Here is a 24,427-nt window from a genome sequence, read left to right as displayed (position 1 = left end):
ATTTAATAATAATAAAAAATAACTAATATTAGAAATGTACATATTAATTCCTGTTATGACAAAGAATTATGTACCTTAGTCATTACTTTATTTAAATACTGTATATGTTAGAAAATCCAGACAGAACGTTATGCCATAGCATATAATTTCCCATAAATTTTGCACCTTTTAAATTCGAATATGGGAAGTTTGCATGGTTGGACACTGCAAATGATTTCCGCAAAAGGTAGATGGTATAGTATTATAGCACTTAAAGGCCTATATTATTGCCAAGATTCTAAGTGGATTTTCATTATTAAATATTTTTCAACTTATAAAGAAAGTGTCAATTGCCTTGCAAGTAATTTGCACATTCCACAATCGTCTCCAATATTAATTTGACAAAATATATTGCAGTAGATTCAATCAAAATATCAACTTACCCTCAATTCACCCCAATTTAAGGGGATGGAAGGAATTCTTCTAAATGTCCAATTATTTTACATAAATTTGTGCACTATCTAACACATGTAGGGAAAATAGAATTTATTGTATGTCTATCATCATATAAGAAGACAACCTTAACATTTCCAAAAGCATCAGTACAAAATCATTGACAAAATATTGAATGCCAAGCTAACTTGGTCTTGGGAAATCTTGTACCTTGAATTTGAAAAATTGAACATCATTAAGGTGAGATTAATGGTTGAGATTTATCAAAAGAAATTGGCGCATTGCACCTTATCACACCCAATATTTGTCTTCCACTTCCAAAAATGCATGCTTCTTCTGATTTAAGGATGGAAGAAAAAGAAAACCTCCATTATTTGTCCCTCCATTATTCAGTCCCACCACACACATGCATATATACTTGTACCTATAGCCATATTATATTAATATTATAACCAATCACAAAACAAAAGACAAAAAAGATCTACACAGGCAGGAGAGGAAGTGATAAAAATTTGGTGTTTTGTTGGGTTTAAAGTTGAAACCATAATCATTGTCCATTTCTAAACCTTTTATTACTTTACTTGAAACACAGACATGGTTTGGCTGTGTTCTGTTTTGTCTCCTTCCAATTGGTGATTTTTTGTCAATTATTGATGTTGAAAGAAGCTTTTTTGCATCTGGGCTTTTGTCAATTGTTCAAGAAAGTGACTTTTTTTGGCAAAGACTCGATTTTTAGCATCCAATCTCTGGCTTTCGCATCTGGGTTTTAGGTAAAAATGACTCTGGAGAAAATTATGAGCGACGGCGAAGGCTACGACGATTTTCCGGCGGGCCTGCGTGTCCTCGCCGTTGACGACAATCCAACTTGCTTGAAGTTGCTCGAGACTCTGCTTAGGAAATGCCAGTATCATGGTTTGTTCTTCGTCTTCTATTTTCTTTATTCAATTTTGATTCTTGTGAACATTCTTTACTTAATTTGATTCTTGAATTCATAGTCAAATCTGCATTTATTTGGATCCAGTTTCCAATTTCTTATTGTTTGGATATGTTTTTTGTTTTCAATTTTCTGTTGAATGTTTGGATTTAGGAGTTCTAATTAGCTAAGGAAACATAACTTGATTTCTTATGTTTCTTTTTTGAAAAAATTGACAGCTCTTTTTTTCTGAATCACTTAAACTTTTTTCTAGTTGAATGCTCTTGCTGGTGAAGAAGAATATGGTTTGGATACTTTAATATCTTCAAATTTGTTTAATTTTTTAATTTGCTTTTTTATAGGCATGGTCTAATGTTTGGATTGTTTTGATTTGAATCAAGTTGGAGAATTAAATGCCTTGTTCAGATAAACATGAGTGTTCTTTTCCCTTAACAGTGACCACAACAAGTCAAGCTAGAATGGCGTTGAAAATGCTGAGGGAAAACAAAGATAGATTCGACTTGGTGATCAGCGATGTCCATATGCCGGACATGGATGGTTTTAAGCTTCTGGAACTTGTTGGTCTTGAAATGGATCTGCCTGTTATCAGTATGTTCCTATCATTTATTTTCTTCTCTACATTCTTCTGCAAACATCCCAAAGTCGAGCCTTATTATAGTTACTTTGAGGAATTTCTTTAATGCTGTGTTGTTGCAGTGTTATCTGCAAATGGCGATCCCAAACTCGTGATGAAAGGGATCACGCATGGAGCTTGTGATTATTTGGTCAAACCTGTTCGGATTGAGGAGCTGAGGAACATATGGCAACACGTGATCAGGAAAAAAAGGACTGAGCCAAAGAATCAAAATGGTTCTGCTGATCAAGGAAATGATAATCAATCGAGTGGAGAAGGTAACGGGCCTCAAGCGGATCGGAATGGTAAATGCAATCGTAAGAGGAAAGACGAGGAAGATTTCAGTGAAGATAATGAGAACGAAAATGAAGACCCTGCAGCCTCGAAGAAGCCTCGGGTGGTCTGGTCTATAGAGCTGCATAGGAAGTTTGTTGCAGCAGTCAACCAGTTGGGAATTGAAAGTAATTCTTCCATTTTCCACCCTATTTCATAGGTTTCGATTGTTTTCACTCTTATCCATCTCTTTCGACTCATTTGATCCTTCTTACTATTGCAGAGGCTGTTCCTAAAAGGATTCTTGACCTGATGAACGTTGAAGGGCTTACTCGAGAAAATGTGGCTAGCCATCTTCAGGTACTAATTTGTCATTTCGAGTCCAACTTTTAATGTAATAAACGTGGTCAACTAGAAGATAAAGTATTTAATCATAGGATTATGTGTAATAGAGATCACAAGAAATGAAGAATTTCTTGTTTTGACCGTATATTAATTCTTGAATGCTTTTGGTTTTGCAGAAGTATAGGCTATACCTGAAAAGAATCAGTTCAGTTGCATCCCAGCAAGCAAACATGGTAGCTGCACTCGGGGTTAAGGATTCCCATTTCATGCGTATTGCTCCATTCGAGGGCCTTGGGGATTTTCGAACTTTTTCTGGACAAGGAAGGCTCGGAAGTGCTGCATTATCGCATTACACAACTGGGGGCATGTTTGGTCGACTAAATACGCCAAATGTAAACCTTCACAATTTATCTCCATCCACGCTAATCCAGCCCAATCATGGTCAAAGCTTAACCAACTCCATCTCTGCCCTCGGAAAAGTGCACCCAGCCCTTGCATCCACAAATCAAAGTCAAAGTTTGTTTCAAGGAATCCCATCGTCGCTTGAACTGGATCAGCTGCAGCAGAGTAAGTGCGGGACAGGGATGTCAAGTTTCAACGCGATGGATAACTCAAGATTGCGGAATAAGTTCTCAGATCCGGGAGCAGCAATCAATAGCTCAAGCAATATCTTTAACAGCTCTACGAATATGATGCTACAGGGAAGCTACCAGCAAACAATGAGCGGTGGAGGATTTGGGGATCAGTCTTCTCAAAACATGGCTTCTTTGAACATGGATTCCTTCAATGTTGGTGTCAACAGTTCCTCCAGTTTGTTGGATTCTGCTACTATTCAATCGTCTACAACACAGCCGGCTTCTTTGCTTTCTACCGAGCCTTTTCACAGTCAACAACTGCCTATGAGCACCACGGGGAATAATGGCTTCTCCAATGATCCTTATTTACAGAAGAACGCGATTGATACTTCTTCTACCACCATGTCCTTGCCTCTAGAAGATTCTAGAGAAATGCATTACCAACAAGGTTTGGTTGGTGATGTGCAGAACATTAGTCATATCCCCAGCCAAAGGTGGGGAGAGCAGGGGCAGAGTTATGGTCACGGTTCAACAGCCACTTTTGGTTCCTTGAACGCTCACGTTCCTGTCAGCGGCTTAAGCCATAGTCTGGACCAGGATAGTGGGATCATCAATGAGAAGATGGGAGTCTTCATGAATGGCAGATTGGGTGGAGGTGCTTCGACTCTTATGCTGCAAAATGGGAATGAAAAGCTGGCATCAGAATCGAGAGCAATGGCCAATGACAGTTTCCTCTTGGAGCAACAAAAGATTCAAAGTGTATTTGCTCCTCGTAGTTATGATCCATTGGATGCTATGATGAATGCTATGATCAAACGGGTATGCTAATCTTGCCTAGTTATATGTTTGATTCAAAATGATGGACCAACCTTGATTTTGTTGATCTCAAGTACTGATATCAATAAATAATCACATTGCAATTTGTTAGCATCTTTTTTGTACTCCCTCCGTCCCGCTTAAGATGACACATTTTCCTTTTTAGTCTGTCCCAACTAAGATGACACATTTCCTTTTTTGGTAACTTTCTCTCTCCAATTAATACACTCAACCACTTTTTCTCACTTATTAAAATATTCATCTTTCTTTATCTCTCTACTTTAATACTTTCACCCACCTTCTCTCTCTCCAATTAAACACTTTAACTAATAACTCCTAAAATCCCGTGCCGGCTAAGCAATGTGTCATCTTAGCCGGGACGGAGGGAGTAATATTGATTTCTTTAGCAAAGACACCCTTAAGATGTGAAGATATTTGGTTTAGCTCTCAGTGGTTCTCTACTAATGTTAACACTTTTTTTTTTTGGTCTGTAGGAACAAGATGAAACCATAGCAAACTGTGATTTCGGGTTCGATGATTATTCTTTTGAATCAGGGATGTGAGGCTGCGAAACATTCGAAATCCTCGACCACGAGTCTGTCTATATGATGATGTATTCTACCAATTTCTTTCAGAACATTTGTAGAATGTTTGAGTTTTCTCGTGTTCATTTTTTTTTATCTGATGCTTGCAGCTCAGAGTAGTGCTGTACTGAGTTAGGGAGACAAATAAGGCATTTCAAGAATGAGTTATCATAAGTTTGTAGGCATTAGACTCTCCAACCTATTTCACCTTGATTTCAGTAGAAATGATTTGAGTTTGATATAATCAAGAATTACTCAATAATTTGTTATCCATTTGCTCTTTCACACCAATTTATACATGGAATTGTTTGTAGCAGCAAGCAAAACAAGAGTTGGCTTTTGTGTTTGCTGAGCTTCGGGATTTGATACAGAATGAGATTATAAGATTTCAATAATATGCATACTTATTCTTAATTAGTTAGAATTGAAAAATAAAGGCAGGACTACTATATATGTGTAATAGATATTGCCACTGTTGTATTATAGAAAAATAGATGATGCAAATCCTTATAACTTACAGCAGCATGATATTTGTTCAGACATTATACAGTTTGAATTAGCCATGTCTCAACCAAGTACAAAAAAAAATGATACACTTAGTAGAAATAGGACGATGCGAAACCATAACAATACGAGATTTCTGCAAAATTTGCTCGTTGGACATCTCTGAGTTCTCCTGGTTGACAACCACATCCAAAATAGGTAATAGATACTGTTTTATGTATGTCACTACTCCCCTTCCCAACCAGCTTGACGAGCTCTGCGCTCCCACATTGAAGTTAACTTCCTCTCTTTTGAGAGCAGCACTGCCGCTCGTTCCCTGGCTCCCTCGCAAGTTTCTGTGGCTGCTATGCATTTATCGGCTTCACTCTGGTACAGAGAAGCCAACCTTTTTGCTTCTCCTAATGTGATGTTCATATGATGGGAGTGTTCCGAACCGACAGTTTCTTCCAACTTTAGCTCTTCTGATAATAAATCCACAAATTGCTTCTCCATCTCTTCCTTGAGGTCAGGGTCATCCTTCCCACAATCTATCCAATAAAGAAAATTATCTTTCTTTCAAATTACAAAATTATAAGAACACTCATTGGAATGAGACTATAAGATGTGTTAGCACATGCACATCGAGAAATGGTCACATTCAATTAGAAACAAAAGTAGGAAGAAGTGGCAATCTCCGAGACGGAATCCTTACCAGTAACAGAGAGATTGGCCAAGCCTGCAAGAGATATAAGAATGACACAAAAAATGTTAGTGATGTGACATATATAATTCTAACAAGGCTAAATCAAACAATGCTTGCAGAAAAGCAATGCTGATATTTATACATCTGATGATAAACGAAAGACCGGAACGGTTACACGAATGTGAGCTAGCTGGTAACAATACTAACCTTTCATCGGATCAAGAAAACCCACTCTTCTACATAATCTCAATGCATATTGCTACGGACTAAGAAAACCCTACTAATCAAACTTCCATATTTGCATCACCAAGAATTGTTTAACCCTCTAGAATTATCTAATTTGTTGCCTTCTAAGGAAAACTTAACTGGAATATAGAGTTTGTATAATGATTCTCCAGAATGCATATTTTCACTGACAGAGTGTAATGATGTATTAATGTATAACAAAATCAAAAGGCCATTACATACTTAATAGTTGAGCAAGAAGAGGAAAAAACTTCCGCAGGATAGCTTAGGTAGCTAAATAAAACACGTTAGCATCTTCCTCGTCTAGTCAGCAAAAAACCTGTCAACAATCAATTGTTTGTTTGTTTTTTATTTTGATGGTCCACAAAAATTAGCCACCTTAATTTTTGGTAGGTTTCACTTTTTAATGAGGTGGATCCATTCTCCAACAAAATTCTTCACCATTTTTTCTCCACCTCTCATGCTTTATCAATTTTGCATTAAAACATGTGCTATCCACTACCAAGACCATAGGTAATGGACGAAGCGAGCATATTAGGTTATAATGAGATAAAAAGCAGCACAATTTTCAAAATCAATGTTGATTCCTATCTACAAAGATGGATCGACAAAAAATCCTACGCCAAACCATTAATAGCGAACACACAATGTGGACATCATAGGTTAAACACGAACCTCACATCAAGTCAGCCTAGTAAAAGTATAGTAAAACTATCTACGGAGTTTCATGTAGATTTGGATACACTAACAAGATAGCTAAACTGAATTCTACTTGTTTTGATGAAAAAACAGTCTTTTTAATAACTCAAATCCAATATTTGTACATAAACTTGGAGTTATTCAGCTACTCAAAATCCAAAAGGGTAAGTACTAGATGTGACATGGTGATTTCTACAGTCCTTGTAAGTAGCCTTGGGGATCTGAAAGAGCCACATTTCCAATCAACGAAACAGATATAAGTAGCACAAAATTCAGGTAAAGCAGAGCATGTTTTGACTCAAAATTAAGTACTCCTAATTAATGAACCCATAAATTAAAAAATTAAACGAAAGAAAATAGGGATACCAGGCAGAATCTGGAAAAGGGACTGGGGAGGAGCACAATTGCAGGAGCAAGGAGGGCAAGAATCGGAAACCCCTTTGAATTTGAAACCTTTGTTGAATTTGAAGTACAAAGCCGGGCCAGAAACGCAGAGGGCTGAAACAACCGCAAAAGTGACCAAGCAACACCTCAGCCAGGTCCCCGATCTCCTACTCATCTCTTTTTGTCAATTGTTTGAGAGAATTGCAGAGATCTCGCAACTAACACTGCGATCTATCTCATCTACTAGCTTAGAGCACTCCCAATGGAGTTCCCTTATTTCTCCCTTATTTCTCCCTAACTCCTGCCACATCAGCGCCACATCAGCATCACATTTTATCCCCAGTTTTTAGCCAACCCCTACAATGGTTTCTCCCTTATTTCTCCCTTATTTCTCCCTAACTCAACATTTCATTTTTACATCATCACTAATTTAATTGTTTTATTTTTATATATAATAAAGCTAGCTTATTTAATTTATAAAGATAAATCAAATAAATAGTAATAAAGTTCGTTGTATTAAACACGGGTACACATTACAACGAAGAAAATTAAAAAAAAAAAAAGTACACGAATGGAAATAAAAAATCAAAAAAAAAATTCAAAGAAAAAAAAATTCAAGGGCGGTGGGCGCGGTTTCTATTTGCCCACAATTCTTCGATGATATCGTGTTGTAGTGCTTGATGGGCCTCCTTCTGGTGTATGTCCATGAACGCCTGGAACCGTTCATGTTCGTTGTGCGGTACACCCTGGCGGGCGGACTCGGTTGAGACACCGTGACTCGATGATGCAACACTTGGGTCGTTGGTGACGTCGAGGACGCCTTCGTGTTCATCTTCGATGATCATGTTATGCATGATGATGCACGCATACATGATATCGGCAATATCCCCCTGGTAGAAAAAGCGCGTCGGACCCTTTACCAGTGCAAATCGCGATTGGAGCACCCCAAATGCCCTCTCCACATCCTTGCGCGCAGACTCTTGCGCTCGGGCAAAATACCTTCTTCTATCTCCGAGTGGGCATCTGATCGTCTTCAGAAACACGGGCCATTGCGGATAGATGCCGTCAGCCAGGTAGTACCCCATGTTATGCACATTGCCATTGGCCGTGAATTCGATGGAGGGGCCTAATCCGTTGATCCGCTCGTTGAAAAGGGGCGAGGAATTGAGAACATTTAGGTCGTTGTTCGACCCGGCTATACCAAAATAAGCATGCCAAATCCAAAGCCGTTGGTCGGCAACGGCTTCAAGAATGATGGTGGGATGCGTACCTTTGTAGCCGGTAGTAAACTGGCCTCGCCACGCGGTTGGGCAGTTCTTCCACTGCCAGTGCATACAGTCGATGCTGCCGAGCATCCCCGGAAAGCCGTGGGTCCTCCAGTGCCAATCCAGTAGGAACTGGCAGTCAGCTGCGTCCGGCGAGCGAAGGTAGTGCTCCCCAAATATCTCTCGCACGCCCTGACAGAAATTCTTCAGGCACTCGTTGCCAGTCGTCTCGCCGCATTGCAGATACTCATCGAACATGTCGGCGGACCCTCCATATGCCAACTGCCGGATGGCAACAGTGCATTTCTGTAGGGGCGATAGTCCGGGCTTCCCTGCTGCGTCTCGCTGGAGCCGGAACTCGGGGTAACGCGCGGACAACGCATTAACAATGCGCAGGAAGAGGGAGCGGCGCATTCTGAACCGGCGACGAAATACATCTGCCGGATAACGTGGTTCCTCCGCGAAATAATCGGCGAACAGCCGATCGTGCGCACCAGTGTGGTTGCGAGGGATGTATCGGCGCCGCCGGCGGATTGGCCGTTGGGGGGGTGGCTGCTGCATTCGAGCGATCTCGCTTTGTATGCAGCGGGAGATATAGTTGTTGATTGGGTTGTTGGCGAAACCCGCTACATCCCATCCGGTGGGAGCGGGAGGTACCTCTTCTTCGGAAGAAGAATGTGATATTTCCTCGTCGGACTGAGCACGAGACGATGAATCAGAACTCATTTAATAAAGATGGAGAGAAAAAAGATTGAAAATTTGTGTGAATGAAGTTTGTGGGTGATGAATGGAGGAAGAGGATGAAATATTTATAGGGGTGGGATAAAATAGCCGTTCGGCCAAAAAAAAAAAAAAAAATTTTAAAAATCGCCGATTATCGCCGAGCGTCGCCCACAGTGGCCGGCGATCGCTCGGCGATAATCCGGCGATAAATCGCCACTCGGCGAAGCAACGGTAACATTATCGCCGAATTATCGCCGACTTCGCCACAATGGCCGGCGATAATTCGGCGATAATCGGCGATTTATCGCCGAGAATTCGCCACCTCCATTGGGAGTGCTCTTACCTATATCAACGCGCTGCCAAGATGTCGGTCACTATTTTCACCATCTAAATATTTACGTCAATTTCACCATATAAAAATTGGTTAATAGTGTATATTTATTGTGTATTTTTTATTTTTCATCTGTCCCAAGCAAATATGAGTATTTTTATTTATAAAAAATTGTCTCAAACATGATTATATATGGGAGTGTTAGAGTATCACCACCTCTTAAAATAACATCATACCATCATTCCTAGTCAATCATTTGTACACGTGGATGAATAATAAGCTGCCACGTGAAAAAAAAAAAATCTAAAAAAGACGGCCATTAATATGGTATACACTATACAATAATTTTTCTTGACAAGCAATATCCGACACACTATACAGCAATCTATAGATTACTGTGTAGCATTTATAATATTGTTGTATATGTGGTGTCACGGTGTCACTTTAAGAGATGTTGTCATTTTAACACAAATCTGTTTATATATATATATATCAATATATTTCACTATTTTAATTATTCTTTTCCTCCCTCTTATTTCACCAATTATGTATTAATTTTTATATCATTTCAAATGTATATATTTTTATGAGACAGATTGTGTATTAGTTTTTTTCAACTCAATATTCATAGTAATTAGGAGTATAGTATTTGCGAATGACTAGTACTCGTATTGTTATTTTATAGTGTGCTTGAGATGTTTTAAAACCGAATTATTAGAATTTATTTCAATACAATATATAAAGAGTTCTAAACTCTAGCACTGAAAATAAATGAATATATTGAATTAGGAGCAAACTTGATAAATTAATGGACATGAAATAACTTAAACAGAAATAGTAAATCGATATTGTTCATGATAGAGACATTGATCAATATACTAATGTACTTTAATTATAGGAAAATTGGTCCCTAATATCATGAATTTTACACAAATTGATTTTTTTCATTGAACTTTCAAATTAGAAGTACCATAAATCATGAACTTTCAGATTGGTTTGATTTTTCCCATGGCGAGTTCGGCTAGCTTATATGGCATTTTGAATACTATTTTGGCATAATTCTTATAAGTGGCATGTCATGTTGGCATATCTATTTGAAACATTAAACACAATACTACTTTTATTTAACAAAACAGAACTCTAAAAACAAAGAAAACAAAATAAATTTAATAAAAACACAAAGAATTCAATTAGAAACACACACCTGTGACGCTACGCTACAAAAATTAAAACACAAAACCTTTTTCCCAAATCCTAGGAACGCATTTTAGGGAATTTCTTCAAAAATTCTTGGATTATTAGGGAAATATCAAACCAATATGAAAGTTCATGATTTATGGTACTAATTTAAAAGTTCATTGAAAAAAAACAGAGTTTGTGTAAAATTCATGATAATCGGTACCAATTTGCCTAAATTATATGGGGCTCAATTTAAGTAAGCCAAAAGTCTCCAAAGACAGTGGTTCGGCATGTTCACATATACTATGGTAACATATGGATTCCAGCAAAGCCGCTTTGATCATACGTTATTCATGAAGAAACAAGGGGATAAGCTAACATGTCTCGTCATTTAAGTTGATGACATGATTATCACATGTTACAACATAGAAGAGGTATATACTAGATATCCTCGTTGAGACAAGACTATTGAACAGTAAACACATCTATCTTGGTGAATCATGGGCTGGGAATTGTGGAAGGAGCAGAACTCACAGATCGGAACAAGTAAACTCATCTATCTTTCTATATTAAGCCAGATATTGCCTATGTCGTCGGAGTGATGAGTCGGCTTATGCACCTCATCAGTTTATGCACCAACCACAATGCGACCATATGGAAGTTGCACTGAGAATTGAGAGATACTTGAAGGAACCAACATGGCATGTTGTTTAGAAAAGGTGGACATATGTGACAAACTCACATTTTTATTGGTTTAATTGGTCTGTTGATGTGATTATCGTTGAATTCTACTGTTCAATTGAGGTGTTTCCATCAATTATTTGTTACTCCCCCGTTCCATAGTAATGGAGGCGTTTCTTTTCGACACGCAGATTAAGAAATATTGTGTTAGGTGAGTTAAGTAAAGAGAGAATAAAGTGGAAAATAAAAAAAGGTAGAGAGATGAAGGGGGAACTCGTGAAATTCCCAGCACTGGGCTCCCATAACCATCACTAAGAGCTTGGTCTTCTCTAATTCCTGCTCGCGGGTAAAGACGCCATATGCATGAGATCCAAAACGTGCCGCCATTGCCTCCGTATACTCCTCCTCAAAGCATCATCAAGCACCTCACTAACAGTAACACCACAAAATAACAATTTGGGACTGAAAATAAGATATATTCAACCAGAAATACAATGGAATATAAGAAGAGATGCACAGCATTCAAGCAATAGAATGCATCGGCTTCTGCACATTTCCTTCATTATCTTTAGTTAATTGTTGATAGATGCTAGTTTGTTGAACATAGGTTTTAGAGTTAGATTTGAGTTTAATTAGGAGTTGAGGTCTGTTAGTGGAGTCTTAATAGTGTTTTTGTTTCTAAGTATACTTTTTGAGTCAGCAGATATATCATATTATTTCTGGTCTTTCCTATGTTGTATATTCTGGTATCATGCATATTTTCTTCCTTTCTGTTTGTTTACAGATTATTAGTTCTCTAGTCTTTCCACTTCAGCCACCTTATATCTTTTGATTCGATGTGGTTTCCTTAGATCATCAGGAAGGGTGGCAAAGAGGCTTAAAAACTCTTAAGGTTGATACAAGTCATTCCCAGAACTTGAGAAAGAGGTGTCTTCTGTTGGAATGTTCATTTATTGATGTTTTTGCCTTTCTAAGAACAAACCACTTCTAATGACAAGGCCTTCAAGTCAGAGAATTTCGATGATTTCCACAGATATGCCTTCCGTTACTGCTTATCGGGTAAGCAATCCGCTTTATCTATATATGTGTGCTCTCTTTCTAATATATCTCTACCTTCTTTCAGACATTAAGACAATATCAGGCCCAGGTAGATTCATTCATTATGATCTCTTAAGCTGAGTGGTGATTACTATATAAATATTCCCTTTAAGCCTTTGGAATATTAGTAATTATGGGCTTTTAAAGTAGCACATTTTATAATCTGATATGGTAGCTAGTTTGATTCAAAGTAAATACAACAAGGTAATAAACATGGATCAGTGGACAAATTTCTTTCGATTTTTTATTACCTTGATGCTTTGAATTGTCTTACATTTCGTAGATTGCAGTTTTGCCGTTTTGGAGATTCCTAAACTATGGAAGACTCTACTTGACATTCCAAAAGGCATTCTTCTTGGCTTCCTGTTTTTGTCATTTTTCTCCTGTTTTGATCTATTTTGAACGAAAGAGGATTCATACTTGTAATTATAATGACAAGAGTATAATGCCCATTTATAAATGAATTATATTCATACCTTCCACGTCAAATCATTCAAGTGTAGTCTACTTTGATTCTTTAATTATTATGGTTTGATCCAGGAATTGGTGACTAGCATAATTGTATCATAGTCTACTCCACTTTTTATGATGTGGCTAAAACACTTTTATCAGTTCGACTAGTATTGAATATTCTTATTTTTCTTATTGTGCTTACTTATTATTGAGCTTAGTAGCCACAATGCATGTGTAAATATAAGTCAAAGGGCCTAAAACCTTTCTTAATTAGATTGACGATCAATGAAAGTCAAAGGTCATGTTTGTATGTAGTTCTACTTCCGCCTACCAAAATAGATATAGTTTTGTATCATCACGAGTTTTAATGTATAATTGGTAAAATAAGAGAGAATGGGGAAAAAATAAAAGAAAAATAGTGTTAGTGAATTGTAGGTTCCACGTTATTAGTATAGTATTTAAATGTTTAAAACTTTCTAAATTTAGAAACTAGTCTAATTTTGGTGGACGACCCAAGATGGTAAAGCTAGTCTATTTTTTGTGGACGGAGGTATACTACTATATACTCCTTCCGTCCGTGAATAGGAGTCCCTTTTTTCCGACATAGGTTTTAAGAAATGTTAAGAAAAGTGAGTGGAAGAAAGTTAGTGGAATATGAGTCTAATCTGTATAGTTTTAAATGATATGTGAGTGGAATGAGTTGGTGCAATGGAGGGCCTTTTTATCATTAATAGCAATTATGAACTGAGACTCCTATTCGCGGACGGACCAAAATGAAAAAACGGAACTCCTATTCGCAGACAGAGGAAGTAATTGGTAAGTCCATACTTTAGTAGTCAGGGCAGACACAGAAAAAATTGATAGTAAGGGTTGCATGTACGAATTTGTAGTAGTGGCTTGATAAGGGCATGATTTTTCAAAAAATTTAAATTTTTAGAAGTAGAAAATAATACTCTCTTCGTTCACAAAAAATAGTCTCATTTGTGGTTGGCACGAGTTTTAATGAGAAATTGGTAAAGTAAAAAAGTGAGGGAAGAAAAAGTGGATAAAATATGAAATGAAAACTTTCTATATTTAGAAATTGAACTATTTTTATAGACATCCCAAAATAGCAAAATGAGACTATTTTTTGTTGACGGATGAAGTATACGATAAAAGGTTGCTTGTAAATAATTGCAACATTATTTAACTTATACGTAATTTGTTACAGTACAATATTAACATCTCTAGGTAGACAACTTAGTTAATTAAAGTATAGAAGTCACAGCTACAAATATATGAAGCATGCCACATCAATTTTTCATTGATAGAAACTAAAGATAATATAGAATAAGTTTGATCAAAATTGCAAAAGAAATTAAACATAATACAGAATAATTTGACCAAAAAAATGAAAGTTGGTATTTTGTTTTATAATAAGAATCCGATTTCCGTACGAGAAGCCTTTCTAATTTTTATCCTCTCAAAAATCATTATCTAATTTGATATGTATAGTCTCCAAACAAACTAGCCAAAATCCTATCATGTAATAATACACTGTATAGAATTGAAAATTGTGTGCTATATTAAAATTTGTGTGTGCAGCTACAGCCTGTCTAATGCTACATGTATTAAGTCTGTATATACAAAGTCTTCTCGAGTAATAGAAAGTACAACAGTTGAAGGCCATCGCAATTCAAATATAGAAGACGTAGAATGCAAGATGCCTCAAATCAATTATCATCATCGGACAACATAATACGTACGATTCTTCAACAACGAAACAAAAGTATCCCTCGACTACTAATTGCCAGTCCACCTCCTCTTTCGTGCTGGCCGTTCCGATTTGATCTCCGAATCAGGGCGTGTCTCCGGTTGGTTCGGAGGCAGAGGAGGCTCGGTCTCCTTCTTCGCTGCAACTGCGTCTTTATCAATAGGCATAGGAAGCTTGAAACGCTCACTTCGTTTCTTCAACTTGGCAACAGTGTCCAAGTGTTTGTCCTCCACGACTGCTGCTTTAGTGCTGTCGCTGTTCATTTCTGGAACACCGTCTTTGTTATCAACTACAGGCGGCTGTGGTTTATCCTCTGTCTTTCCAGGAGGATCTTCATGAGGTCCCCTTGCCCCACTGTTGTTGTGTGTGTCTCGATCTCTTTTCTTCAAAGAAGATGGGGTCATGCCAAAATCCCTCTCCTTATGGCTGGTCCACCGTTCCAATTTGGATCGACCCCTCCTTGAGTCGGGTTGTTCTTCGTCGGTTGAAGCCTCTTCTTTGTGCTTTCGAGATGATTGGTGATTTGTGTGACCGTGACTAGTTTGCTGCTCAGTTCTGCCTCTCAAGTTTGCCTGCAAGCATGAACCAATTGCAAAAACAGTGGGAACTTAGACAAGTGCAGATTATGAGTTTCCTACTTAACAATAATTTAGGAAAATGCTAACTAGCAACCAGTAACGAATGTGGGTTCATGATCATTTTTATATATGAAGGGGAAGTATATGGTGGCATAAGCATAGAATGTGATATCTTATATTTTGGTGGGTGGTAAACTGCACTCTAACTGACATCCTGACAGAATTATTCAGAAAAAAATCAACTTTATAATAGCTCAGTCTGGACTTTTTTTCTTTTTTGCCTCGCAAGGGAGAATGGGGACACCTCTGGCTTTTATTTAAGAGAGCAGGCACATATTCAAGGGAAGAAATTAGGAACAGCTTAATTAGTTGATGAATATAGTCCTTGAAAAAGGTGATCCGACAGAGCAAGTCAGCTTATCAGAGATTTGTGTCCAGAGACACTCGCAAAGCCAGACTGAGTACTTACTCAAAGTACTCAACTGCTAGGTGGTTTTTGCAGCAATTAATAACATACTATGATCAAGCACAATTTACAGAATTTTTTAGAAGTCATCACATGTTGTCGAAAACCAAAATAATAGTATTAAACAGAGCTGGGTTTCTCCAGATCATAGAAATTCTTAAATGAAACAGTCACAAACAAAATAACAGAGTTTTGCAACTGGACACATTCTGTAAACCAGGTCAATATTTACAAATCATCTATGCTTTCCTTTTTCCATCAGTCTTGATGATCAGATGAAAACAGTGAAAATAAAATCTAGGTATAAATTGACGTAATGATCTTATGATATTTTCATAAATTTTGACATGTTGGGCCAAGGAAACACATACCTTCTCATTTAGTTGTCCACCATCTTCATCCTGATTCCTCTTGGAGGATATCAATGAACTGTGATCTCCACTGTCTGATTCTCTACTCTTTCGGCTACTTTCTTTCCTTTTGTATTCATTTGCCCTAGAAGTGTCAGAACCATAGGCAGCACGAACATCCCGGTTGCTAGTCTTTTCATATCTTGTTCTTTTCTCATCATTGTTGAGTTGATTTCCACGATCATAAACATCATCCTGGTTCCTATGCTGTGAATAACTCTCATTTTCAACTCGATCCCTTTGCTTGAGTTGATCACTGTGCCGGCCTATATCATTAGGATGATAATCTCTGCTGGATCCCTTGTAGTCATCATTTACTCTTGAATGACTTGGCCATGTTTTATCTTCAGCAGTTCGCCCACTCCTCATCACTGGCCGTGTTTCTACTCTTTCTCTCTTCGACAAAAGGTTATCCTGCTTATTTTTATGCCATTCATCACGCTCTCTTGGCCTTTCACTTCTCTCCCTTTGAGACGAGCCCCCATCTTTTTGGCGAGCAAAATGCATCTCATCATCCTTTGATCTACCTTGCTCATCTCTTTTGAGCAGATCAGAGCCGTCATCTCTGTCTCTTTTCCTCCTGGTGCTACTTTCTCTGTGATTCTGGGAAATATCATCTTTTTCAGCATTTGTCCGTCTGACATGTGACTCTTCTTTTCTTCTGGTGCTGTGAAGGTCATCTACTCTTTCACTCCGACTTTTAAAATGGCCATCCCTATCTCTTTGTCTAGATCCTGTAGAATCCAGTTCATGGTTAGTCCCCCTCCAACTGCCATTTTCCAGCAGATTTCTTGACTGATGATGTTCATCTTTCTCACTCTTATCTTTTTCTCTAAGCTTATCTCGATCCCTCTTTCTTGGGTCTTCAAGTCTTGTTCTTCTTCCACGATGATCCTCATCTCGTCGATTCCAGGTTCCTTCAGATATATCACTCCCCTTCCTCCAGTCAGCACTGTCAGCTTTCCCATGCCGATGAAGTGATGAGTTAGCATCTCCACCTCTGCGTGAAAAAGAATCTTCTCTCTGTTTCACCACCATGTTCTGTCTTCCAGCATCATCTCTATCATAGTGATCTTTCCTATGAGTATTGTCTTCATCTCCTACTTCTCTCCTGACATTACCTGCTCGAAGAGGGTGCCTATCCTGAAGGGCTTCGTCGTCAACATCATCAGGAGAACTATGAAGATGTTCACTACTTCCTGATCTCACTTTGCTGTCACTACTTCTTGCAGTCTTCAAGTCTTTCCCATCTTCATACTCGCGCGGAAGTAGTCCTACGTGCGAACTTAGCTTTAGTTTCTTTGTAGAATATAAGTTTCCGTCTTCTCGTTTACCCCTGTTTGGTGCATCTGAAGCCATTTCCTCTCCTTCCATATTAAAGCTTCTATCATCCACCACTGAATCATCATTCAACTCATCTAAAACTCCCACATCTCGCTCCCCATCAGATCCAATGTAGTGGGAAGATGACGAGGCTGGAGTTTGCTTACCATCCCCAGTATGATATGATCCTCCCTCTACATCGCCTGTAACATGTTCTCCCCTTTTATTACTCCTTGCCTTTATAGACCTATCATCATCATAAACAGTTTGTAAGTGTCCAAAATCCAAAAGGAGTATATGCAACGTCATGAACCCTCAGTAGGTCCTAATACTGCACATAGTATTAGACAGAAGATCTGGTGGATGATAACGAAAAATTCAAGAGTGACAAATGTATCAAATAACAGGAAGAGAAAGAAAAATGCCCAATTCATACAGAAATATTCAGGACATGCTGATCTAGCCTTTGCTCCACACAAATTATTGCGCCACTATACATTAATCTAAAAAAAATCCAGCATCTTACAAAGGCAGTAAAGATATCCCCCCCCCCCCAATTATATTCAATGGATAATGTATCCAGATACAATGGTAGTCATTTGGTTTAGAATCTGGCATGGGCATCACACATGCACTTTCTTAGTCTATTTCTTTTTGGATGAACGCCTAGTCTATAATCCAGATGCCTTAATTTAACTTTTTTGCACTGTTGGACTGATGTAGCTTGTACCTGATGGTCCTAACTATATGTTTCTTTTGGATGAACGCCTAGCCCTGATAAGAGTATTATATGATATGCAAAACAATTTATCATCACCCTCCTAAAATAAACACTACTACTAAACTAACTATATCATGAACTTTTCATACTCATTCAACTTCAGGCAAGCTTAATACAAGAACCATAATCAGCCAGAATAAATTTGATGAGGTGAAAAAATCACAAATCCATCTGAAATTGGTAATGAATATGAATGTACCTCTCCTCTTGCGGGGCAAGATTCTCCCTATCAGAATGTGAATTTTCTGAAGCATCCTCTATTGCAATACCATCGCCACTGTCAGCGTTCTTCAGCTGTGATCTTCTTGATTCAAATTCTCTCTTATTACCAGTAAATGCTGGAGCATGGCTATCCATATGATCTGCATCACCTCCTCCAACATGATCCTTCGCTGCAGTATCACTATCTTGTTGCTCTGGTATGTCATCACCATCCATGGGGCTCTGGCAGGCAATCTGTTTTCCAAGGAGCTTCATCAGTTCTGTGGCACTGAGAACTTGTGGTGTTGCACAGTAAAAAAAATACTGGAAGCTTGGTCAGAAAGTATAGAGGATAACTGTATACCTCGATAATGGTATCAATATCATGCATTCTTGGACGCCTTGTATCAATTGATGGCATTCGTTCACCAGAACCAGTTTCTACTGGTATAGGTCGGCCAACAGGCTGTTATTAAAAAAAAGATAATGAGATGCCAAGCTGTATTCTGTAGTTGGATATAATAATCACACACCACAAAGTGTAAGGACCCAACTAAATAAAATGAATGTTTGAGAACACAATCACTAAAGGACCCAATAGAACACCAAGTAAATTTAAGCATCCAAATCCAATTACAAAAAAAAAAAGGTTCAAGGTTCTATTCCTAGAATAAAGCAAATACACATACAAGAGAAGGTCGTTCACGTGCAGCTGCTCTTGCTAAATCAGTCGGACCAGTATCCACCTTTCCATGACTTGCTTTTTGAGATGCATTATTATCTTGGATACCAACTGCAGCTGCAAGCTCTGGTGGAAGATCTGGGTCATAATCCTAGATTTTAACATCAAACAGGGACTTGTTACAGATACACTCGAGAACATATAGCATCACAAAAATCCAAGGCATAATTTACACTTTAACCAAATGATCACCACATACACCTGTAACATATTACAAAATACTACTTCAAAATGTAGAAATTTCAACATTACCTGTTCTGCCCTGCCACTTTCATAAACACGAATTTTGCTTTGCATAGTCATCGCAAGCCTGAGTTGTTCCTAGAGATATCAAATTCACTTTAGCTGCCACAATCTTAAAATAACCAACAGACTCACATCCATATCGACTCTCCAAGTGCTAAACAAAAAACAGAAGTACAAACTTGAGAAGCTACCTACCAGTTGTTTGCAGTAATCTCTCCAGCTGTCCTCATTCAAACCAAAATTGAAAAAGTCAGACACATCTATACCAGGAAGTTTCCATGGTTTTTCTTCAAAACCATCAATATCAACTTCAAAAATTGTCCTGAGATTGTGAAGAAAAAGAGACATCATTTTTAGATATCAAGTAATGAAAAAACAAAACAGTGCCAAAACTATCCACCTAAAAAGGACCTAATGCAGCATTCAGATCCCGGTTACTATTAAACATTAGGATGAATTTTACCAAGGCTCACATTTTTGTATTCTGTGCCTCTTCTATGGCACATGCCTTGCAACAGCCGAGGCATGCGCACGTTTTACAACTAGGATGGTATTATCGCTTTGAAATAATGTCGCTGAAATTAGGATTAGTATGTTATCTTCGAAGTTTTAACATCCCTAAGTTAAGACTATTGACAGAAAGCTGTTTCAGGAATATAATCTTACTTGTGTGAAGGAAGAGTGAAATCCAACCCACTTCCATAACCATGACCAGCTGAATTAACTCCCCAAGCTGGAGGATTGAACCCTTTCTGAGGCAAGGTCCCCTTCATTCCTGCCGGTCTCCAATCACCTCTTCCACGTCCAGCTGGAGGACCCATGCTGATGGGTGGACGAACTTGACCTAGGAATCCTCCAGGAGCTGCAGGAGGGAAAGGTGCTGCACCAGGTCTCACATACTAAGCAGTTCCAAAGAGAGAAAGACATGAAAATGGTTAACACTTAACAATACAAGATTACAAGAATGACAAAAGAATTGCAATAGGAAACAGCAGTAGAAAAAATCATTAAATTTTTTTAAAAAACATAGCAACTTAACAAATGCATCAAGTCAACAATCATATTACAACATCTAAGGCAGTATTTCGTAAGTAAACTATGAAATTTTATTACATACAGTTATGAGCCACTTCGCATTGTTCAGCAAATATCTACATGAGCCGAGCTTAATTGCTAGAACATCTAAGAAGCTTGGAGTTACAAGGTTTTATTAATATGTTATTGTATGTACATTTTAAGATGAATATTTATGAATTGGCAATAAGGTTGGTTGAAGCAGAATGAGGATGAACAAGATGCAACAGTAGCTTGCTTGTCTATTACAGAAGCTTGACAACAATCAAAACGTAAATCCAAATTTAAGGGCAAAACCCTGAATCCCTAAATAGATAAATAACCATGTAATCATAAAATAATTGTTTACTTGACCTTTTACACATCACATAGTTAAAGAGCTTAAAGCCTTGAAATAAAGTACAGTTTTTACGGATACTTGGACCCCACATGCTCTAGTAGCTAAATATTAAGAGATTATTATTTGTTAAATTTATAGAGGAGGTAGGTATGTGTGGGTTAAACCGCCCTGCCTTTTGCTTTGCGGTCTCATAGTTTGCTGGATTCCTCGGTAAAAGAGGCAAAAACTTATGGGTATCGGGTCCCAATTTTATGTTAACTAATAAAAGCTTCTTTGTCTCTCATACAAATGATACAAAAAATTTGAACTGAGTTGTATAGAGCTATAGGGGTCAAGAATGCGGATTCTGGATGAACACATATGCACTTCTCAATGACTATGCCCAGCTTTCAGACCTATTCATCACGGTCAAATGCACTTTGACTATGGGCAAGCACCATTATACATGAAATGCCAAAATAGAGTGGCTAATTCCATAGCACATGTTGAAAGGGCTTTCTAATTCGTAGGACATATATATGTAGCTAATATATGAGTGCATACATCTGGTCTCTGCATTCTGGATTTTGTATGCTGCTTTCTTCAATTTATCTTATAAAGTCTATTTAAATAGAGAAACGCTTATCTACTGATAGATTCCCCCATAAAGAAGATGATCTAAGACGTTTTGTCCCCCTTTACCATATCTGTCAACATGCGGATGGAATTGGATAAGAGTAAGAGCTGCCAAATCAATTATTGTCAACAACTGACAATTGTAAGTTTCTAATTAACAGCAGAATTCTGAATCCAAACATCAATTGAAATGAGATCAAACTCAAAAAAGGAAAAGACATAAGAAGAAAATATGTAACTTCATTAATAAGAGAAAATTCAAGAGCAATGTTGTTGAATATCTCATCACTAGGAGCCAAGAGCTCATCCACAATATTGGTGATCGTCTTCAGCATCACTAGTATGCTGAGGTTCAATACAAAAGCATCATAGTTGCAACTGAATCCAAATTACATTCTATGTGTTCATCAAACAAGATGCTTACCTTGAACTGTGAAGAGAATGGATGATGGTATGCATGATTGCTGTATGCAATCTTTGGCTGTGCAGCTGCTGGAGCAGCCCCACCTCCTACTCCACTTGTTTTTGTTGCATCTCCGGGATCCTTCTCCATGTCAGCTCCAGATCCCCCTTCCTCACCGCCCCACTCTTTCTCATCCACGGTCCTCTGTATCTGGCTAACATCACCATTATCCGCGACAATCACCAAGGGTTCTCCATCTTCATCATCCTCATCAATCACTCCCACCATCCTTTCCATCCCCATTGGCCCATGGTGGGTGTCGTTTAGCACTATCTGCAGATCATCATCACTCTCTTCACTCTCCCACTCATCCTCAACATTCGGAGCCCTAGGATTCTCCAATCCTCCCGAAAGCCCCGGGATCATCTGCTGTGAACCCATTTCACCAGCATCATTCATCAAATTCATCGTAGTTCCCTCTTGAACAGGGCTAATATACATATTCTCGTCCTTGCTCGTTACGTTAGGATCACCCTCCACCAAGTCCTTGTCTTTTTCATCCCTCTCTTCCACAATTATCTTAATATCATCTTCGTCCTCCATGAAACTCGATTCACCACGCCCCTTTTCCAAAACCCTAGCGTCAAACCCCGAACCATCGCCTCCATTTCCAACTAATTCATCAATCCCCGCCGCTCCCGGGTTGGAATTCAAATTAAAATTCAAATCAATTCCCCTAGTTTGAGGAAGGGTTTGTAAGGCGTCGGATTTCCCAACGGGTGCGGAACCGGGATTGAAATCAGGATTGAGCTTCTTAGCCGCCGAATCCGAAGCTCCATAGAGAATCTCCTCATCGTCGCTATCGATGTTGAGATCGATCGGGCGCGCCTTTCCGGCAGATTGTTGGCTCTGCGCCTCAAGGGGACGGAGGACATCTGTGTAGAGATCTCCGAACTCATCGTCATCCTCCATGAACGCGCGCGGTTAGGTCACAGGGAGAAATAGAGGGGTTTTGGGCAATGGTTGAAGGCAAAAGGGGGGAGCTGAGATTTTTTATTTATAGGGCAGCCGAGAACAAAACAGTAGTGCTAATCAACTTTTCCTTCAACGAAAAATCATCAAACAAATTGTTGAGTGAATAGATTCAATTCTCATTTCGTTTTATATCTTTACAATTTGCAACCAAAATTGCCAAGAACATAAAAGGCCCTAAATTGATGTTGTTCCATTGTTAGATTTACAATTTAGCACGGGTGATATTTATATGAAGACATACTCCCATTTTCTTTTATAAAAGCCCTACTTTGAGTTAGATTTGCAATTTGGTACTCCTTCCGTTCAGATAATTTGGGACACTTTGATCTGACACGAGTTTTAAGAAATCTAATGAAAAGTGGGTTAAAAAAGTTGATGGAATTTGGGTCCTATTTTTAAAGTATTAGTTTTATAATAAAATGTGAGTATGAATGAATTAGTGGAATATGAGGTCCACTACCAAAAATGATAAAAGTGAAATGGGACAAATTATGTGGGACGATCCGAAATAGAATACTGGATCAAATTATTTGGGACGGAGAGAGTATAAGTGAAATTTCTATGAAGAAATACTCTCAAGTATTTGATAGTTAATGCAAGACTGCATATGCAAAAATTAATCCATCTCACCGTGCATTACATTTTAGTGCTATGAACTTTTTTATATATATAAGAAGTATACTGAATCAGTCTTTGGCGGAATCTGACTAACCCTGTTCGATCGGGTTTGCGAATTAACGCCGAAAGTCTCCCAACGTGGCGGGATTTAAACTCGTACCTCAAGATCGTCGCAGCTCCGCGCTACCAACTGCGCTACGACTCGTTGATTTTTAGTGCTATGATTTTATCAATATCATTAGTTAGCTAAGACAATTAGTAGTATTACAATTTTTTCCCATAGATTGGCCAGATCTATTCGAAATGTGAACTTTTTGGGTGATCTTCTTTAATATCGAATAAATTACACAATCTACAGTATATATTTGTTTTCATATTATCAATGACACTATAACAAAACAAAACAAAAAACAAAATTAAAATTTTCCAATTAACAAAAGAAAATAAGGTTTTATAATATAAAACGCTCTGAATCATACTTTATGCAAACTTTTACAATCTCTCACTTATACTCAAAACTTGTTTTTCAATAATAGTCTCTTATCTATCTTTTGAAGCAATTCATTGATATATTTCACCCTTATTCCTTACACGTGATGGTTGAACTTTGTGTTGAGTGTGCTTTTTGAGAAAGAAATATCTAGGTTTTGCTCGAATGTTAAATTGATCACCACGATTTTGTTTCTCTCACAAGATCACGAATGATATAGCATTTTATCTTAATGTGCTTGCTAGCTTTATGAGCACATGGTTCCTTCAAATTTGCTAATGCACCAGATGTTAAGTGTCGAACCCAGTAACCGTCTCTAAATCGAATTAAAAAGTACGTTCGTGCGCCTGATGACAAAACCAACAAGCGGACCATTGGAATCGCAGCTGATGAATTCAATGGATCGCTGATAACACAATGAAAAAATCACACAGTTCCAGTGAACCTATGCGTTCACGGACATCTAACTTAGTTGACCACATATTGTGTTATAGAGACCAACATACCACTAGGTTCGTAGATGACAAACTCAACA

The 24,427-nt window shown here is 38.1% G+C and overlaps 3 protein-coding genes across 3 annotated transcripts; 1 reads left to right on the top strand and 2 right to left on the bottom strand.

Moving 5' to 3' along the window:
• Positions 1-818: 818 nt before the first annotated feature.
• On the top strand, positions 819-4,850 carry LOC125193902 (two-component response regulator ARR12-like). The gene is made up of 6 exons (XM_048091836.2): positions 819-1,344; positions 1,802-1,954; positions 2,063-2,440; positions 2,536-2,612; positions 2,774-3,991; positions 4,483-4,850. Exons 1-6 carry the CDS (start codon positions 1,209-1,211, stop codon positions 4,549-4,551), a joined length of 2,031 nt encoding a protein of 676 aa, XP_047947793.1. The 5' UTR covers positions 819-1,208; the 3' UTR covers positions 4,552-4,850.
• A 173-nt stretch (positions 4,851-5,023) lies between these two features.
• On the bottom strand, positions 5,024-7,338 carry NKS1 (ubiquitin-associated protein (DUF1068)). Its single transcript, XM_048091838.2, has 3 exons — positions 7,070-7,338; positions 5,768-5,791; positions 5,024-5,603 (listed from the first exon to the last, which is right to left on the bottom strand). The coding sequence occupies exons 1-3, from the start codon at positions 7,260-7,262 to the stop codon at positions 5,302-5,304; spliced, it is 519 nt and encodes a 172-aa protein (XP_047947795.1). The 5' UTR covers positions 7,263-7,338; the 3' UTR covers positions 5,024-5,301.
• A 7,022-nt stretch (positions 7,339-14,360) lies between these two features.
• On the bottom strand, positions 14,361-22,955 carry LOC125192030 (FIP1[V]-like protein). The gene is made up of 9 exons (XM_048089482.2): positions 21,771-22,955; positions 19,984-20,216; positions 19,513-19,639; positions 19,324-19,392; positions 19,019-19,162; positions 18,694-18,795; positions 18,328-18,584; positions 15,986-17,594; positions 14,361-15,142 (listed from the first exon to the last, which is right to left on the bottom strand). The coding sequence occupies exons 1-9, from the start codon at positions 22,719-22,721 to the stop codon at positions 14,600-14,602; spliced, it is 4,035 nt and encodes a 1,344-aa protein (XP_047945439.1). The 5' UTR covers positions 22,722-22,955; the 3' UTR covers positions 14,361-14,599.
• Positions 22,956-24,427: the final 1,472 nt, after the last annotated feature.

This window comes from Salvia hispanica, chromosome 4 (assembly GCF_029641045.1).
Source record: "Salvia hispanica isolate PSC_SH4W2 chromosome 4, Shi_PSC_v1, whole genome shotgun sequence".
Taxonomy (NCBI): Eukaryota; Viridiplantae; Streptophyta; class Magnoliopsida; order Lamiales; family Lamiaceae; genus Salvia; species Salvia hispanica.
The sequence above is the reverse complement of the archived record's forward strand: the minus strand, read 5'-3'. Positions and strand labels throughout refer to the sequence as shown.

Coding starts and splice junctions, on each gene's coding strand:
- LOC125193902 (XM_048091836.2), top strand. CDS start 1,209: ATGACTCTGGAGAAAATTATGAGCGACGGCGAAGGCTACGACGATTTT. Junction 2,441..2,535: donor CAACCAGTTGGGAATTGAAA/GTAATTCTTCCA, acceptor TTACTATTGCAG/AGGCTGTTCCTAAAAGGATT. Junction 2,613..2,773: donor ATGTGGCTAGCCATCTTCAG/GTACTAATTTGT, acceptor TTGGTTTTGCAG/AAGTATAGGCTATACCTGAA.
- NKS1 (XM_048091838.2), bottom strand. CDS start 7,262: ATGAGTAGGAGATCGGGGACCTGGCTGAGGTGTTGCTTGGTCACTTTT. Junction 5,792..7,069: donor CCTTTTCCAGATTCTGCCTG/GTATCCCTATTT, acceptor TATCTCTTGCAG/GCTTGGCCAATCTCTCTGTT. Junction 5,604..5,767: donor GGCCAATCTCTCTGTTACTG/GTAAGGATTCCG, acceptor TTTATTGGATAG/ATTGTGGGAAGGATGACCCT.
- LOC125192030 (XM_048089482.2), bottom strand. CDS start 22,721: ATGGAGGATGACGATGAGTTCGGAGATCTCTACACAGATGTCCTCCGT. Junction 20,217..21,770: donor CATTCTCTTCACAGTTCAAG/GTAAGCATCTTG, acceptor GGAACTGCTTAG/TATGTGAGACCTGGTGCAGC. Junction 19,163..19,323: donor AAAGTGGCAGGGCAGAACAG/GTAATGTTGAAA, acceptor GTTAAAATCTAG/GATTATGACCCAGATCTTCC.